Consider the following 19,207-nt stretch of genomic DNA (forward strand, 5'->3'; position numbering starts at 1 on the left):
TAATATGAACAAATTAACAATTAACAATTTGTAACATTTGTCAAATTCCCATGGACAACAAGAAAGCGGATAAAAATCTCTTATCTAAGCAATAGATTTGCCACATGTACTAACCTCATTGGAACAAAACATCCCAAACCTCATCTGCAAATTCCAAGTTGGCTCAACACAAACCACAACCATAACCTCATTTGGCCCACCACCACCCTTCACCCTCCTCCTTATGTTTACCTGTTTTTCTTTCACAAATGGTAGTAGCACAAACAATTAACCATCTTCTTCTAACATTTACAAGCTAGAAGAAAATGGCAACACAAGCTTTAGTATCATCATCATCATTAACCTCCTCAGTGGAGTCTGCTAGACAAATCTTTGGTGCAAGGCCTGTTTACTCACCTTCAAGAAAGTTATCTTTTCTTGTTAAAGCTGCTTCCACCCCTCCTGTTAAGGTACAAATTTTTATGTTATTTTTTTACGTATAAATAAATATAATTATATAATATGCATGTATATGTATATATTGCCAGTATTAGATTGATTATTAATATTAATTATTTGATGGCTTGCTGTTTATTTTTATGTTATGTGTATCAGCAAGGAGACAGACAACTATGGTTTGCATCCAAGCAATCCCTGTCTTACCTTGATGGAAGGTAATTTCATGACATAATTGAATTCTAGATGAAATTAATTTTCATTTCAATTAAAGTATGATTTGAACTTAAAGATTTATCATTTATTTCAACAAAGAATGGTATAGTATAAGTTTTATAGTAAAAGCTAAGTGCTTTTCAACTTAGAGTTCGACATGAAAGTGTGCAGTAAGTACAAATTAAACATGGATATTGAAAGTATCAATTTTGAAGATCAATCATATGTTCCTTGTTCTGTTATACCTGAAACTTTGAATGTTAAACAGTCTCCCAGGTGACTTTGGATTTGACCCACTTGGTCTTTCTGACCCAGAAGGAACTGGAGGATTCATTGAGCCCAAATGGCTAGCTTACGGAGAAGTTATCAACGGGCGGTTCGCCATGTTGGGTGCAGCCGGAGCCATAGCACCCGAGATTCTAGGCAAGCTTGGGCTCATCCCAGCCGAAACCGCCCTCCCCTGGTTCAAAACAGGCGTCATTCCCCCAGCAGGCACATACAACTACTGGGCTGACCCATTTACACTATTTGTACTAGAAATGGCACTTATGGGCTTTGCAGAACACAGAAGACTCCAAGATTGGTACAACCCAGGGTCAATGGGAAAGCAATACTTTTTGGGTTTGGAAAAGGGGTTTTCGGGGTCAGGCGACCCAGCGTACCCGGGCGGGCCATTTTTTAACCCGTTAGGATTCGGTAAAGATGAGAAGTCAATGAAGGAGTTGAAGCTTAAAGAGATCAAGAATGGTAGATTGGCTATGTTGGCAGTGTTGGGCTACTTCATTCAGGGTTTGGTGACCGGGGTTGGACCGTTCCAGAACCTTCTTGACCATTTGGCTGATCCAGTTAACAACAATGTCTTGACCAGCCTTAAGTTCCATTAGAAAATTTGTTGCCTTCCATATGTAATATTATGTGCAGAACTTTCTTTGAACGAAATTAATTATATGCTAAACTGAAACCTTGTTACTTATAACTCTAATTACATCAATGCATATGTAATCTAGTGGTAGTGTGGTACATCCATCATATACCAACAACCATAAATGTTCAAAAGTTTAGGTTTTTATATGCAGTCCAACTTGGTATGTTACAAAACCAAAGAGCTTTGAATCCTAATTCAAAAATATGATTTAAGGCTTTAAGTAACGATATAAATGTGAATCATTGGCATAAAAGGTTAAGGCTAACGTGCTAAATTAGCTCTGAACTTGATATTATATATATATATATATATATATATATATATATATATATATATATATATATATATATATATATGAATTGGTTCATCTACATTGAACCTTAAAATACATAAGATAGTATACCAAACATTAAATGACATGTGTCTTTCTTATAATTTTTAAATAAAGGACATTTTGGTAAAATTACAAATTAAAACTCAAAATAATTTATTAGTTAATTATATTTGATTGAAACCGTCGTCTTTGCATATTGTTTAAATACTTCTCGTGAAAATATGCTTCACAGTTTCATATACCAAGTGTAGTTTTGATACTGTCATTGAATTTTCAAAACTCTTTTAATGAACTACGGAGTACATATATATATATATTATATATGATATGATTATAATTTACAGTGAATAAAATAGTCATCTAATTTTATTTAGATGACATCTCCAACAAATAAAAGATGACCAACAGTCCAACACATGTGCATAATTTGCAATAACTTTCCACTGTATCACATTTGTACGACAAGTGTATCAATATCTTAAGATTAAATTATTAAAGGGATAAATTGTTCATCATTAAAGCATAAATAAAAGTATCGATGTGCATTATTTGTCTTCAGCAATTTTTGTTAAGCTCCATCAATTGTGTGATCAGTTTCTACATGACTGCAATGTTATGTTGATATCGTTTAAAATATCCACATTGTGCATCAAATAACTCACGTATGATCATTTCTTTTTTGTGCATCGAAAATACTCTCGCATACATCAAAAACATAATATATGTACCAATTTAAGAGGCTTCTGTGGTAAGTAGTCATTAGAACTACATGCGCATGAATACTCATCATGCATCAATAAAATCTTCGTGCATCACTTGTTTGATGCTATATATGTACATCACTTTTTATTAGTTATGGGCATCAATTTTAAAATACATCATGTATCAATAGATTCTTATCGTATCACTTATTTTTTATATCACTTTTATTAGTTATGTGCATCACTTTTTATTAGTTACGTGCATCACTTCTTATTAGTTATTTGTATTAATTATCATCCTTTGAGTATCTGTTCGTGAAGACCTAAAAACAAGCAGCAAAAAATGGAATTCTCGGAGAAGAGGACTAAAATACTATAATGCCCCTGGCCTCCCATTTAAATAGGGAAAAAAATGAATTGACTCGTTTAAAATCTCTATCAATCCAACGGTTAACATTTCTTCGTACATTTACTTACTTTAACCAACATTTTACAATAACCTAACCCTATATATATAATGAATTGACTCGTTTAAAATCTCTATCAATCCAACGGTTAACATTTCTTCGTACCTTTACTTACTTTAACCAACATTTTACAATAACCTAACCATATATATATATATATATATATATATATATATATATATATATATATATATATATATATATATATATATATATATATATATATATATATATATATATTTATTGGTAGGATCAAGAGGGAAGTAACCATTCGAGGGGAAGCGGGGGGAAGCAAATTTTTTTTTTTTTCGTTTTTTGAAAAAACTTTGTTCACGAACATTATAGATGAGATGAAAATATGAACATTTAGTAGAGACACTTTGTGATCAATGTTTTTATTTTGGCGGGAAAACGCTCGAAGAAGTAATATATAACAATTATCGTGTTTTTCGAGCGTATTTTGAGGTTTTAGCTATTGGGGTTTAGATATTAGGGTTTAGATATTAGCGTTTATAGGGTTTGGATATTAGGGTTTAGAAATTTAGGGTTTAGGGTTTAGATTTAGGGTTTAGATTTAGGATTTAGATTGAGTTTTTAACACAGACGGTTTAGAGTTTAGGGTTTAGGGTTTAGGGTTTGGTGTTTTGGGTTTATGGAATAAACCCAAAACACCAAACCCTAAACCCTAAACTCTAAATCGGGCTAAATTTTACTTCACAAAACATGAAGAAAAAAAACGTTCATGTTCTTCACGAACAATATTATCTTGGATGTTATTTTTGTCGATCGTTTTCCTGCCTAAATAATAACATTCATCACGAAGTGTCTCTTCTAAATGTTCATATTTTCGTGTGATCTTGATGCCAGAAAAAAAATTCAAAAAAAACGAAAAAAAAAAAAATTTGTTTCCCCCCGCTTCTCCCCGATTGGTTACTTCCCCATTGATCCTGCCCCTATATATATATATATATATATATATATATATATATATATATATATATATATATATATATATATATATATATATATATGGATTTGGAATTGATTTGCGGCTGGAAATAAAAATGTAAATATATTGTAGATTTGTATATGGACGCTACTCAACCCGAGACTATTAAATTGAGACGGAGTGTAATTATCTAAAACCAGTGTTGCAAAAAAACGACCGCGACGACCGTCATAACATATTTACTAGTGTACCCAGAGGCGGAGACAGGGGGATGTTTAGGGATGCTTTGCATCCCCCAACTCTTCAAATAAGCGAAATATATTGTGTTAAAAATTGTATATTAGTTGAAAATATCCCCCAACAAATAAACATAAGCATCCCTTAATTCATTCCCTATCCGTGAATCATCAAATTTTGCCCCAAAACCTACATATTTTGCTCAAAATCATCAAATTTTGCTCAAAAATCTCTAAATTTACCCCAAAAATTTCATAATTTGCCTAAAAACCTCAATTTTTTCCCCAAACCCTCAATATTTTGCCCAAAAAAATTGCTAGGTTTTTTTTTGCCCCCGATGAAAAAAATTACTGCTTCCGCCACTGTTCATAAGCATCCCCTATTCTGTATTCCTGGCTTCGCCTCTGAGTGTACCGTGGCAATGGATCAAAAACAGATTAAATAACAGTCAATGATTAAACAACAGTAAAAAACGGTCAACAACGGAAAATAAACCGGTGAGACGGATGTTGACCAACGCTGACTTTCTATATGTATTTCAAACATAAACATATCAAACATTATGTGATGACCCGGAAATTTCTGACCAAATTTAAACTTTATCTTTAAATGATTTAATGTTTTCGACACGATAAGCAAAGTCTGTAATGTTGAGTCTCAAAGTTTTGGAACTATATTCATGTAATCAATTATTCTTTGACTGTTCTCGAAGATTCACGAACAATATATATATATATATATAACTTAATGTGCATATATATATATATACATGATTTCAAGTTATTTAGTAAACGATAGTAACATTCGATTATTGATTCGATTGATATTTAGATAAGTTAACTAAAACGTTTAAGATGAACCAGTAAAACACTAATTTGCTACAGTATTTTCGAATTGCTACAGTACCCAAAAAGCTACAGTGTTTTCGAAAATCACTATTTGCTACAGTAAAAAACTTTGCTACAGTAACTTTGCTACAGTAAAACGCTATTTCAAAATGTATATGTATATACTACGAGACGATGATTTATAGAAGTAAATGACCAAAAAACTCGAAAGTTTAAGATACACTTTGAGTGATATAGTTTATTGATAATTTAAGACTATATTTTAACAAAGGTACGAGTCACGAAACGTAAAGAGCCAGTTTTCTCAGCGTGTGAAGGGACATTCGAAAAACCGGAACCTGGACATAAGTCGCGTGATGAGGTACGACTTATCGGAACAAAAATTACAAGTCAACTATGCACGTGAATTTAATATAATATATAATTAATTATTTAAATTAAATATATTATATATATTATAAATAAATATGTCGACAAACGTTAGGACAAAAATATGTGAGCTGGAAATTCATGCCATGCGATCGCATGGCTATACAGTGTAAACCCCATGCGATCGCATGGGGTATTGTTTCAGGCCAAGTAGTATAAATAAGCTCGATCTGGTTCCAGTTTATTTCATTATTTATTTTACTCCGTATTATTTAAGTTATTTATATTATTATTATTATTATTATTATTATTATTATTATTATTATTATTATTATTATTATTATTATTATTATTATTATTATTATTATTATTATTATTATTATTAATCCTATTATTATTAGTAGTATTAGTACATAAAATACTACGACGAGGTCATGAGCGTGTCACTTTCAAAATGGGTTTCGAGCGGGATAGAGCTAAGGAAATTATGGGTTATAATTATGGAGGTTATGGGTAATATTCGCAAGTCAAACCTAGTGTTTATCATCTCCGTTACGTCTACATACTTTCCTACAATATTGAATCTCAATATTGATACATAAGCACTCATATTTTATCTTTTATATATTAATTGTGTATCCATGTCTAGTGCTCGAGTATATATATTTATACATGCTTGTATGCTAAATTTTGTCGTTAAACAATTATGATGAATCACGAAGTAAATACATATATTACTGATAAAAGGTATATGATATGCATGTTTTTGAAAAGCTGGCGAAAAATCAATAACTTTTCATTTAGATATCGAATAGTTTCGATGAACGAATTAAAAGATATGGGCAACTGAATTATGATCAACGTTGATTGGAATTGCTTTTGAATCTGAAATTAATATTTAAACAACTTATCTATGAGATTGATAAATTGGATTTTTGAATATTACCAGCCGAGTAAATGAATCATTATATAAGGCACGCCTCGTTTTGTTGAACTATTGTCAAAATTGACTTTTTGAAACGACTTTGGATAACTTTTGTATGTCGATCTAGAGCATTAGGATTATGATACACTATGACCTGACCTAGCTTGATAGACATTTATTGATCAACATATGTTCTCTAGGTTGAGATCTACGGTTATTTGGTAATCCGAGTTTCAGTCACATTTTGGTGAACGACTTTATATGCTGCTAAGGTGAGTTTCATTTGCTCCCTTTTTAATTGCTTTTGCAATCTATATTTTTGGGCTGAGAATACATGCACTTTATTTTAAACGCAATGGATACAAGTACATACTAAATTCTACACCGAGTTTGAACCAAAAATCCCTTAGCTTTGGTAACTAGTAACTGCGAGTTATAAGAACTGGTGGGCGCGAGTAGTTATATATGGATCCATAAGGCTTGACATCCCCGTCTGTTCCAGGTATATAAACCTTAGCCTGAACTATAAAACAGACGTATGCTATTTGAGTTTAGTACACGTTGGTTTGCGTGTATTGTACATGTTGGTTGCATGTATGTTAAAACATGGGCACTTATTATAACGTTAAAGTTTAGTTACCAGGGTGCTCAATCTTGTAGAATATTTTGATAAACGTTTCTGGATGAAACAACTGAAATCTTGTGATCCACCTTTATATACAGATTATACGAAACATTAAAACTATGAACTCACCAACCTTTGTGTTGACACTTGTTAGCATGTTTATTCTCAGGTTCCCTAGAAGTCTTCCGCTGTTTGCTTATATGTTAGACAAGCTATGTGTATAAAGTCTTACATGGCATATTTTTACAAGAAAACGTTGCATTCACCAAATCATCACCATGTATCTTATTTTGACTGCATTGTCAACTGAAGTACTATTGTAAACTATTATTTACGGTGATTGTCTATATGTAGAAATCATCAGATGTCGAAAACATTTGATTTAAATATTCATTTATGGTGTGCCTTTTCAAAAGAATGCAATGTTTACAAAACGTATCATATAGAGGTCAAATACCTCGCAATGAAATCGAAGAATGACGTGTTCGTCCATATGGATTTGGAGCGATCGTCACACATTAATAGTTAAAACTAAAGGCAACGTGATCAAACACAATATACTTGCCTTAAATTTGAAATATTTATCTTTAAAATGTTTAAGTTTGAAATATTTATAAAAAAAAGTCAACGAATGTCAACATCCGTCTCGACTTCGTATTAACCGTTGCGACTCTCCAAGGTCTAAACTGTCTCGAACCTGTTACCTTGTCTTGTGTGAAACCTATAACCAACTTTTTAGAAGTCAAATCCAAATAGCACTACAATAATTACATTTTTCTAGTGATATAAAACACATGTTGTTGAATATTACTAATATTTATCTGTATTTGTATTTGTATTTTTATGAAACTAAAAAACGTTATAAACAAAACAAATCCACGTTATAAGCTGTCATCATTAAAAAAGGATGCACTCTTTAAAAAAGAGATGATCCTTATTAAATTTGTTTATTGTTTATACGGAGTAGTATTAAATTATGTAAATTAATTTTAAAAAGTGGTACTCCGTATAAATAAAAAAAGTAGATCGCATCTGGAACTAAAACACACACACAGACCTTCACCCAAATTCAGTCATGTCGTACTCTGCTATCTACCTATCTCTCTTCAATTAAACCCTAGCGACGTAGGGTTTCATCAACTACATCATTCCGTTCAGATCTGGTACATTTATCATTTTTACCATATCTTCAGCTTTCTTTTCATTCCTCTAGCTACATGTAACCGTTAGTATTTATTACTGTATATATGTATATAGGCCTATGCTACGAAAGTATAATGAACTAGGTTTTATCACTAATTTAATCATCCTTGAAGATTATTTGCCTATCTGTTGCTACCACATACTATATATCATTATCAATTTCATCAATTTAGTTAGATCTGTGCATATTAATCTATGAGTATGTGTTCGTTTTGAACTTGTAGATTCAGTAGTTAACTGTATATAACCACATGCAGAGGAACGCACTTATACTGATTGATCTGATTGAGCTGATGAAATATGTTTTTTAGGCTATAAAATTACTATACGAGTAATCATTATTGATGGTAATTACTGCTATGAGTAATTTAGTTTCTAGTATAATTTATTTTTTCTTTATGTGAAGAATGAAGATGAATCCTAGGGTTTGACATTATTGTAATTACTCACCTCATCCGAGTTCATAAATGGCTGAGTTCAAATATATGATTTTAAGATCTTGTTGTTGCACGAGGAGAACTGATTATCGATTAATGCCTTATAGGTTTTGTGATAGTTGCGACTGCATCGGCGAATCAAGTTGAGGGATCTGGTAGAGATTGGTTTCGTGTTCCTTTAGACCAAAGGCCATGTCATTGATCTCGAGAGGGACATACGGGCTACTTCTCACATTTGTCATTCTCGTTTCGCATATTTGCAATGGATTTTACTTACCTGGAAGTTACATGCATACGTATTCAACACATGATGAAATATATGCCAAAGTTAATTCTTTGACGTCTATTGAGACCGAGCTTCCCTTTAGTTATTACAGTCTACCGTACTGCAGGCCTAATGGCGGTGTAAAGAAAAGTGCAGAGAATCTAGGAGAATTACTTATGGGTGATCAGATTGATAACTCTCCTTATCGGTTCCGAATGAATGTTAACGAGTCTGTTTTCTTATGCACAACCCGCCCGTTAAGTGAGCATGAGGTAAAGCTGTTAAAACAGAGAACTCGCGATTTGTATCAAGTTAATATGATGCTGGATAACTTGCCTGCTATGAGATTTGCTAACCAAAATGGAATTAAAGTTCAGTGGACCGGGTTTCCTATTGGTTACACGCCTTCTAAAAGTGATGACGATTACATCATCAATCACCTGAAATTTAAGGTGTTTATACATGAGTATGAAGGCACGGGTGTGCAGATACTTGGCACAGGAGAAGAAGGTATGGGTGTAATCGAATCAGCTGATGATCAGAAAAAGGCTTCTGGATACGAGATTGTTGGTTTTGAGGTTTTCCCTTGTAGTGTTAAATACGATCCTGAGAAGATGGCAAAACTCCACCAATACGATGAAGTGCCATCTGTCAACTGCCCGTTGGATCTAGAAAAGTCTCAAGTTATAAGGGAACAGGAAAGAATCTCATTTACGTATGAAGTTGAATTTGTGAAGAGTGATACCAAATGGCCATCTCGCTGGGACGCTTATCTCAAAATGGATGGTGCTCGTGTCCACTGGTTTTCAATTCTAAACTCGCTAATGGTGATTTTCTTTTTAGCTGGTATTGTTTTTGTCATCTTTTTGAGAACAGTGAGAAGGGATCTCACACGATATGAAGAACTCGACAAAGAATCTCAAGCACAAATGAATGAGGAACTGTCTGGATGGAAACTCGTTGTTGGTGATGTATTTCGTGAACCTAATAACGCAAAACTTCTATGTGTAATGATAGGAGATGGAGTCCAGATCACAGGAATGGCGCTTGTAACAATCGTTTTCGCTGCTTTAGGTTTTATGTCACCAGCTTCACGGGGTATGCTTTTAACAGGAATGATAATCCTTTATCTGTTATTAGGAACTGGAGCTGGATATGCTGGCGTATATCTATGGCGAGTTATTAAAGGAACTTCAGAAGGATGGAGATCCGTATCTTGGTCGATAGCGTGTTTCTTCCCGGGGATTGTTTTTGTCATCCTAACAGCATTAAATTTCCTTCTCTGGGGAAATAATAGCTCGGGTGCCATTCCTATATCTTTATATTTCACACTTTTATCACTCTGGTTCTGCATCTCAGTCCCACTCACCCTCTTAGGAGGATTCTTAGGGACTCGAGCCGAAACTGTAACATACCCTGTTCGAACCAACCAGATTGCTAGGGAGATTCCAGCTAGAAAATACCCTTCATGGCTACTAGTTCTTGGTGCTGGGACCCTTCCATTTGGAACCCTTTTTATCGAACTCTTTTTCATCCTAACTAGCATCTGGCTCGGAAGATTCTATTATGTCTTTGGATTTTTGCTCGTTGTGCTTCTGTTGTTGGTTGTTGTTTGTGCTGAAGTTTCTGTTGTGTTAACTTACATGCATCTCTGTGTTGAGGACTGGCAGTGGTGGTGGAAGGCGTTTTATGCTTCTGGGTCGGTTTCTGTATATGTGTTCTTGTATTCGATAAAGTATTTGGTGTTTGAACTGCAGAGTTTGAGTGGGCCAGTATCCGCTACACTTTATCTTGGTTACTCGCTCATCATTACAGTTGCTATTATGTTGTCTACTGGCACAATCGGGTTCATCACATCTTTCTTCTTTGTTCATTATCTTTTTTCATCAGTTAAGATCGACTAGAACAACATTTGGAGTGAAATGGTTCCTCATTAATCTTACAAAGACACTGTATGTGGTTTTTACTTGTTAAAGGTTAGAGATTTCAGAATCTATCATGTTTATCTTTTAGATTTTCAGCCTCTTATTACTTGTATGATTCAACATTTTCAACAATACAAATGCTTTGCATCTTTTCTTTGCTAATTATTAGGGTTAATATGATTTAATCTTTTCAAGTTTCAACTTTTTTACTAGCTTTTATTCAAGTTTTTTCCTTCTCATATTTCAATCCTTCAAGTTTGCATTGACTTATTTGTTTATACCATTGCATTTTTGAAAGTTAGATGGTTAAACTAGATAAATTTATAAGAGCAAAAGTATTGTACAAGTTAAACTTCATAAGGTAAAACCATCAAAATTTTAGAACTTGAAGGATTAAAGCATGATGGAAATCTTTTTAGGGTTTAAGTTGTAACATTCAAAAGGCACTAATTAATTGTATATTTTTTTATTGCAGAATGAAATGAACAGGTTAAGTTGCTGCCTCTGCTTTATCATGGCTGTAGACTGTAGTGATCTCTTACTGTAATATTTTTGTGTGCCATTTTTTCTATCTTGAGCAAGATGCTGAGTTTGTAAACCAAATCCACTATTAAGCAAGATGGTGATTCAAAACATAGATCATCACTTAGATAATAATTTAAATAGGTTTAATATATCAATTGCAGGTGGATTACAACATGATACTGAGAAGTGAAGAACCCTTATACAAGACAAAAATGAAAATAATCGAATATGTAAATCCTTTCTTGCAATAATTGATATGGCATTCGTTAAATTGTTCTAGTGATCGGTCCAATAACACAACTTTCGTCATATTCCAATCATAATCCCACATCCACCACAATAATGACATATATGCCATGAATAACTTTTTTAGACAAGATCATTCAGGCATACCCGGTAAACATGCATTTTCTAAATTTAGTAGCAAGCTTTTCCATGTTCACATTCTTACTTTTCACAACATTTCACTAAAAAACTCATGATCAAATTATACCTGTAGAAGTGGAATTCTGAAACCCCATGGCAGTGACGGTCTCCTTTTAATCAGGAGAAAGATATTAAAATAAGCCGAATTAATCTCAAAACATTGTCAGTGTCTTTTTTTACAAATATAGACATGAAATTCGTTAAAATTTATGGCCAAACTAATCAACTGAATTTTGACGTGACTTGGCACGACTTTTGAGGTTCAGGTGAACTTTAGAATCTTTAGACTATTCGTAATGCGGCATTACCTGCTCGGCGTTATCCTTGTCAGCATACAGTAACAGTGTAACACCTTGTGAAGCCTCTAGTAAGGCGTTTGAAATTGACATTGCGGAGCGTAAGCCAGATAAGCGACGAAATAGAAGATGGTGTTAGCTTTTTGATCTCCAACCACAAGTTAACACGTCTATATTAATTATTAATTTAATTATTTTATATTCAACTCCCAATTTGACACTCAAAATTAACACAACCACCATTTACCTTTAAAATTTAACATCATCACGTCACATTCAAAAAATCAATTTTTCTTTAAAACGTGTAGAATCTGAGTCCACGTCACATCCACCATCCGGTTGAGGGTGGTATAAGCTAACCTCTTATTTTAAGCAAACCTTGTCCCACCTGTACAATGTGCTCGTGTGATCGTACACTAGACTTAAAATGTAAGACTCTGAGGTCAATTTTATTGAACCACTTTTGTTTAAGGGGACCTTATCCTACTTGTATAATGTGCTGGTGTGATTGTACATTAGACGTGAAATGTACGCCTCTATTTTTCCATTTGCGAAGTAGTGCTACCCTATTTTATTTATTTATTTATTTATTTATTTTTATTTTTTTGCAAAATAACGAAAACTTATATAAATACGGTTTCATGACCTGTCCTAATTCATCTGGACGAATACATTACATTTAGTTACATCGCGAGGTACTTGACCTCTATATGATACATTTTACAAACATTGCATTCGTTTTTAAATGACAAACTTTCATTACAATGAAAGTTGACGGCATGCATACCATTTCATAATACATCCAACTATAATTGACTTAATAATAATCTTGATGAACTCAACGACTCGAATGCAACGTCTTTTGAAATATGTCATGAATGACTCCAAGTAATATCTCTAAAATGAGCAAATGCACAGCGGAAGATTTCTTTAATACCTGAGAATAAACATGCTTTCAAGTGTCAATCAAAAGGTTGGTGAGTTCATTAGTTTATCATAATCATTCATTTTCATAATTTTAATAGACCACAAGATTTCATATATTGACACGCGTAACTCGCGAATTAAAATTCATTCATATGGTGAATACCTTGTAACCGACCTTAACAGGATGCATTTTTTTTTTTTTTTTTTTTTTTTTTTTTTTTTTTTTGAAAGGCAATGTTAGTGGTTAGAGTTAATTCACGAAAATCCCCCCCCCCCCCCCCCCCCCCGAGACTCGAACCCTTGGTCTCCTCGAACACCATGTTAACATGGTGACCAATGAGGCAAAGCCCCATTGGCGGATGCATATAGAATATCCCCATCATTCCGGGACTCACATCGGACATGATAAATCGAAGTACTAAAGCAGTTCAAATTCTCTGACTGGGCCTTGTTAGTGCACATAGATCTATCTTTAGGATTCGCGTCAATTGGTGGCAATTATCATAAACACCAATTCTTAGGCTACCAAGCTAAAAAGGGGCATATTCGATTTGATAATCCAACCATAGAATGTAGTTTCAATTACTTGTGTCTATTTCGTAAAGCATTTATAAAAGCAGCGCATGTATTCTCAGTCCCAAAAATATATATTGCAAAAGCATTTAAAAAGGGAGCAAATGAAACTCACAATACTGTATTTTGTAGTAAAAATACATATGACGACATTGAACAAGTGTAGGGTTGGCCTCGGATTCACGAACCTATATCATTTGTATATATATTAAAACATATAATGGAAATCACATAATTTCATTTATTAATATATATGTATTTGTAGTTATATAAAATTTATACTAGATTTCATTTAAAATCATATATTTATATTATATCTTAAATTATGTGTTATATATATTTATTTATATATATATATATATATATATATATATATATATATATATATATATATATATATATAATGGTTATTGTAGTTATATTAGTATCTATATATATTTAGTATTATATTAACAATACATAATTTGTTATATGTGGTCATATATATAATGATAATATGTTTTTCATATAGTTATATGGAATATCAATATATTTATAGTATATATAATAAGTGTGTTTTTATGTACAAAATATTTATTAGTTAAAAATGATAGTTTTGATATTAATGTTTTACTAATGATAATAATAGTAGTTTTATTTGTCACACCCCCCAAAATGGACCAGGGGTAATTGTGACCAATCATATCATAACACAGTTGTATATATGAGACTTTTTAAATAAAACCTTTGTTAATAAAACAACGGAAGCAGTAATACATGTTTACATTATTATTAAAACGTAAAATAAATGTTTATGAACTAAAATATAATATGCGATGTGGACTCCATGCAAACATCAAATCTATCATCACAAAGTTGCAAACAGCTAGCTCAATCATCACCTGAGACAAAACATGCTTAAAGTGTCAACCAAAAAGGTTGAGTGAAATTCACAGGTTTATAAATAATATCCAAAGTTTTAGACCACAAGATTTAGTTTAAAGTTGATTGATATAGAAATATCAATCTAAAAGTGTTGCTGCATTTTGTAATATCGCTACTAAACAAGTTTACCCTATGACACCTTATACTGTCAGTGTCGTGGAATCATTATTATGTAACCAAAGACCAACGGTCGAATGGTTAGAGACGTTACTCTCAATAGGCCTACTCACAATAATTAAGTTTGCATTTAAACGTAGCAATTGACGATATTACGGTAGGGATTTAGCATGAATCAAAGCATGACAGCATAGTTAACAATTTAGTACTTGTGTCTAAGTGTAAAACAGTTATAAAGCAAGCATGTGTCTCACCTCAAAAGTTGTAAAACAATTATGAAACAGTAAAAAGTGGGGCTATGAAGTTCACCTTAGTAGCACACGAAAGAATTGAACGGAAGGACGTGACCGAGATCTCAACCTAGAGATAGAACGTATGATCAGACATTGCCTAACAGACAATAGTATATAGTACTATATTGATAGTAATGGTTCACTAAAGAATTTCCATTTTCGGGAGGTTACTATTTATGGAAAGTTTCCACTTATAGTAATTTTTCAATTTTAGAAAGTTCGGGTTAATCTTTAGCAAGATGTTGTACAACTCTACTCAAACTTCGTTGCTATCAAATAAGTCAGGAATGACCAGATGTAACCGGGGGCCCAGGATTCTTGACCAGAATCTAAGTCATGGCATTCGAGATCCACAAGCTTACCCATAAATGGCAACCTAGACATCATTCACTTACGACCGTGAGTAGCGATGAAGTCCACATGAATTATACATTATCTTTGATTAACCTTCACTTTAGGTGTATACACACAACGAATTATTAATGTACTTAATAATTATATGTGTGATAATATAACCTAAGTTTTATTTAATATTTAGTTATTATACCTTAGTATGTCTTATATATATTAAATATAATTACCTTTAAATAAATACCTAAATTACTTCAAAAATAATAGTGTTTTATTAATCGAACATTATTCAAAAATGTCTAAATAATAAATTAAATATCTAAAAATTACATACATAATTTTTATAGTCTTAGTTAATCATATAGATTAGTAGAAAAATTTAAGAAAACATTTTTATTATATTTTTGTATTTATTTTTGTTTTTACCCTTAATGTATTCACAAAACAATTTTAATTCTACGTAATTACTAAATAAACCCAAATAATTATTTTTATAATTTTATAAGTTTATATCAGTCTAATAACCTGTAAAAAAATATTTAAAAAAATATTTTTTTATTTTTTTATATTTATTCTTAATTTACCTTCAAATTACATAATAATAGAGTTTAATTATATAATAAATACCAATTCGACCCAAGTAATTATTTTTATAATTTTTTCAGATCTATATAAGTTTTAAAAACTCAGAAAAAATTATATATATTTTATTTTTGGTTAAAAGTATTTATTACGAATTTTACATTGTTTTTACGTTTAAACACTACATAATTCGTATTTAATTATAAATAATATTCCATAAATTATCAAAATTATTTTTATGCATCATAACACTTATAATACTAATTATAACATATAAACATAATTAATTTTGAATTTTACAAAGAATATACAATAAATATAAATATAAATGACAATATTGAAAAAAATTAATAAAAATAGAAAGTACCTCAAATTTTCTTCAAGGTTTTGAGAGAATAACTTAAGTTTTTGTGTTTGGCAAGAAAAAATGAATGAGGATCCATGTATTTATAGGTAAAAAATGGTTGGTGAAAAGAAAAAAAAATAATAAAATAAAGGTGCCAATTTTGACAAAATAATAAAAACATGTTAAAAATGTTTTTAATAAGTTTTTGTTTTTGAAAATATTTAGTCAAAATTCATGGGCTCATTATTTAATTTATAAAAAAAATCTTATTTCTTTTTATTTTTATTTTTTTATAAGCTAAAAATATATATATAATGATTAAAATAACTTATCATTTAATTAATAATTATGTTACATATAGTTTTAAATATAATGCGCATTAATATTAACTAAAGTTATTTTATATAATTAGTGTAAACTTTAGTTAACAGAACGTGTCGACTAAAAATAAATATTTGATCAACGTCGAATTTAATTATATATTACGTATGGATAACAACCCTATAGTCAAATTAGTCAATTCAGGCATGGAAATATGAGGGTTGTTATAGTACCTACCCGTTAAAAGAAATTTCGTCCCGAAATTTAGTTGTTGCCATTAATCGGTGTTGTTCGTACATAGACGAGGATATTTACGTTTTATTTGGTTTTCACGTTCCCAGGTATGCTCGGGGCCTTGCGTGAATTCCAACGGATAGAATATTGTTCTGTTTCAAGAATTACAATCATACAAACCATAATTTCTACAAGTTCTTCTATGAAGTGCATTTTATTATTAATGCGGAGATCATTCAAAATGATGATGTTATACAAGTCATTTCAGTAAATTGGATATATAAAATGTGTTATGAATAATATCGAGCTCATTTAAACCTTGAGCGTTTATGCCACCACGCTAGGGTAGACAAAATAGAAAGGAGTTCATGAAAATCATAGTCGTGAAATTTGATAGAGATTGTCATTCTTTACAACAAGAATGATGAATATGAGTTGAAAATATTGTTTTATCAACATTGGGTAATATGGATAAAACGATTCGATTATAGGAAGAGTATAAATGAAGTTATCTTAAAAGTTTGAAATAAGGAATTATCAGTTTGCCTTAACTTTTGACATAATCAAAGGTGATTTCCGGAATTCAAGGGATTTAAAGGAAATCTTTATAATCTGTATAAGATTTGATTCTCCGATAATTAAGGAAATTAAAATTGCCTTGATTGTTGTGTCTAGAATTTTGCTATAAATTAGCTTCTTTTGTTTCATTATCTTCACCACTTCTATACTTTCTTTCTCGATTCATACTTCCAAAGATTGTGAAAATGCTCCATCCAGTTCTTATCCTGGATATTTTTCTGACTATCGTTTCTGTCATTCTTCTTTTTCATTTACCCCCAGAGGAATCTGTTTACTTCTACAATTACCTTGGGGTTATAGTGTTTTTAATTCTCCCGTGTCTTTATGTTGCTATACGCATTGATATACACGGTTTGTAATTTCCGTGTTGTTATCGGGCTTTATATTTTCCCTTATATGTCGGAACTCTATGCTCTTGTTTTTCCTTCCCGACTTCAAGTCAAGCGAATAATGGTCTAGAATTCGTAGGTATGGAGTTTCAAATGATCATAATATACAAAGCAGAAGGAAAGGTAATAGCACGATTTGATTTGTCAAATTACTAGAATTACTAAGGATAGAACTATCAAGAATATATGTTCTTGATATGTTCAGAGGTTAAGTAGAATGTAAAAGTCATGTAACATGGCAAATGATGATTATAAAGTCTATGAATCATCATCTTCCATTAAAAATTTAGCATGACTTACTGTAATATAATCACGTTGGCCTGACATCATTATATTATACTAACTCATGCTTCAATTCCCAACACTACCTCAAATCATTCAAAATTTAAACTTGTATGTTATAGAAATATAGAAACTAAAACAGTTTCCTTTATTATGTAACACATAAAGTGCGAAGTGATAAATAATTTCGGACAAGAGTAGTTATGAATGTATCTTCAGAAATATGGAGGATATTTATAACGAAAGATACGTGATATCTTAGAATTTTCTAAGATCAAATGATAACGAGAAAAATTCTTCTGTAAGGATTTAGAATGCGTAAGGAGATCTTTTGTGATTTTCATCAGAAATCGAATCATCTAGATTCTTTGATTACAGGTTTAATCCTTGTGATTTGTCCACGGTCTCCTTCATGGTTTGCTCAATCCGTTTTTCAGCACCAAATTTTCTATCGAGCGTTCCCAATACCCCATTCTTTATCATCAAACTCCTGGCCATTTAGGCCACCTACAATTTTGCTATTTCCTCTGCATTTAATGCAGCCATATTTGAATCGTCGGTTATCAATCTGAGATGGTTTCAAGAAATTTCGTTTTTAGATGATTGAACGCTGATTGTGATCGTCAAGATTCAAAGGATGTTTTCAAAAATTTTGAATTTGAAGTGTTTAAGCCTAAGATGCATCCATCAATGGATCTAACAGTTGACGAAGAAATGTTTGTGATTTTCAAAAGTAAGGAATGGTAAGTTCGGTGGTTTGATGTGATAATTCATCATAGAATACGAATGAATATAATTCATGAATGTAGTGATCTTTAAGAAGATAACACTTGCTAAAGTTTTACTTAAATTCCGATATGTCAAAATCAGAATATGTATTTGAATTTGTATGAAAATGGTTGTTCTTTAGTGAACGGATACATATGTGGATGTAAGTAGTATAGTTAATGACTGTTGAATCAGAATTGAAGAATGTACGGTGTAACATATTAATGTGAGATATAAATATTTCTCGGGTATTACCTACTCGTTAAAATATTTTCACCGTCAACAGTTTGTACAACAGAATATTTAATTACAATCTTTATGAAAATATACGTACATATATATTTTCTTTCAGATGTAATCATGAATTTAATGAGTTAATATAATTTAAAAGTCATTTGATTTACGGTTGAAAT

The 19,207-nt window shown here is 31.6% G+C and overlaps 2 protein-coding genes across 2 annotated transcripts; both read left to right on the forward strand.

Annotated features, from left to right (window-relative positions):
* The first annotated feature begins 241 nt into the window (after positions 1-241).
* Positions 242-1,620, forward strand: LOC139856063 (photosystem I chlorophyll a/b-binding protein 3-1, chloroplastic). Its single transcript, XM_071845296.1, has 3 exons — positions 242-449; positions 595-653; positions 920-1,620. Exons 1-3 carry the CDS (start codon positions 306-308, stop codon positions 1,533-1,535), a joined length of 819 nt encoding a protein of 272 aa, XP_071701397.1. The 5' UTR covers positions 242-305; the 3' UTR covers positions 1,536-1,620.
* A 6,461-nt stretch (positions 1,621-8,081) lies between these two features.
* Positions 8,082-11,613, forward strand: LOC139852055 (transmembrane 9 superfamily member 12-like). The gene is made up of 3 exons (XM_071841271.1): positions 8,082-8,194; positions 8,779-10,912; positions 11,337-11,613. Exon 2 carries the CDS (start codon positions 8,864-8,866, stop codon positions 10,838-10,840), a length of 1,977 nt encoding a protein of 658 aa, XP_071697372.1. The 5' UTR covers positions 8,082-8,194; positions 8,779-8,863; the 3' UTR covers positions 10,841-10,912; positions 11,337-11,613.
* The last annotated feature ends 7,594 nt before the right edge of the window (positions 11,614-19,207 follow it).

Source organism: Rutidosis leptorrhynchoides, chromosome 6 (genome assembly GCF_046630445.1).
Source record: "Rutidosis leptorrhynchoides isolate AG116_Rl617_1_P2 chromosome 6, CSIRO_AGI_Rlap_v1, whole genome shotgun sequence".
NCBI lineage: Eukaryota > Viridiplantae > Streptophyta > Magnoliopsida > Asterales > Asteraceae > Rutidosis > Rutidosis leptorrhynchoides.

What these genes read in the sequence shown, in the direction of transcription:
- LOC139856063 (XM_071845296.1), top strand. Translation starts at nt 306, where the DNA reads ATGGCAACACAAGCTTTAGTATCATCATCATCATTAACCTCCTCAGTG. An exon ending in CTTCCACCCCTCCTGTTAAG is followed by an intron (nt 450 to 594) that starts GTACAAATTTTT and finishes TATGTGTATCAG; the next exon opens with CAAGGAGACAGACAACTATG. An exon ending in CTGTCTTACCTTGATGGAAG is followed by an intron (nt 654 to 919) that starts GTAATTTCATGA and finishes AATGTTAAACAG; the next exon opens with TCTCCCAGGTGACTTTGGAT.
- LOC139852055 (XM_071841271.1), top strand. Translation starts at nt 8,864, where the DNA reads ATGTCATTGATCTCGAGAGGGACATACGGGCTACTTCTCACATTTGTC.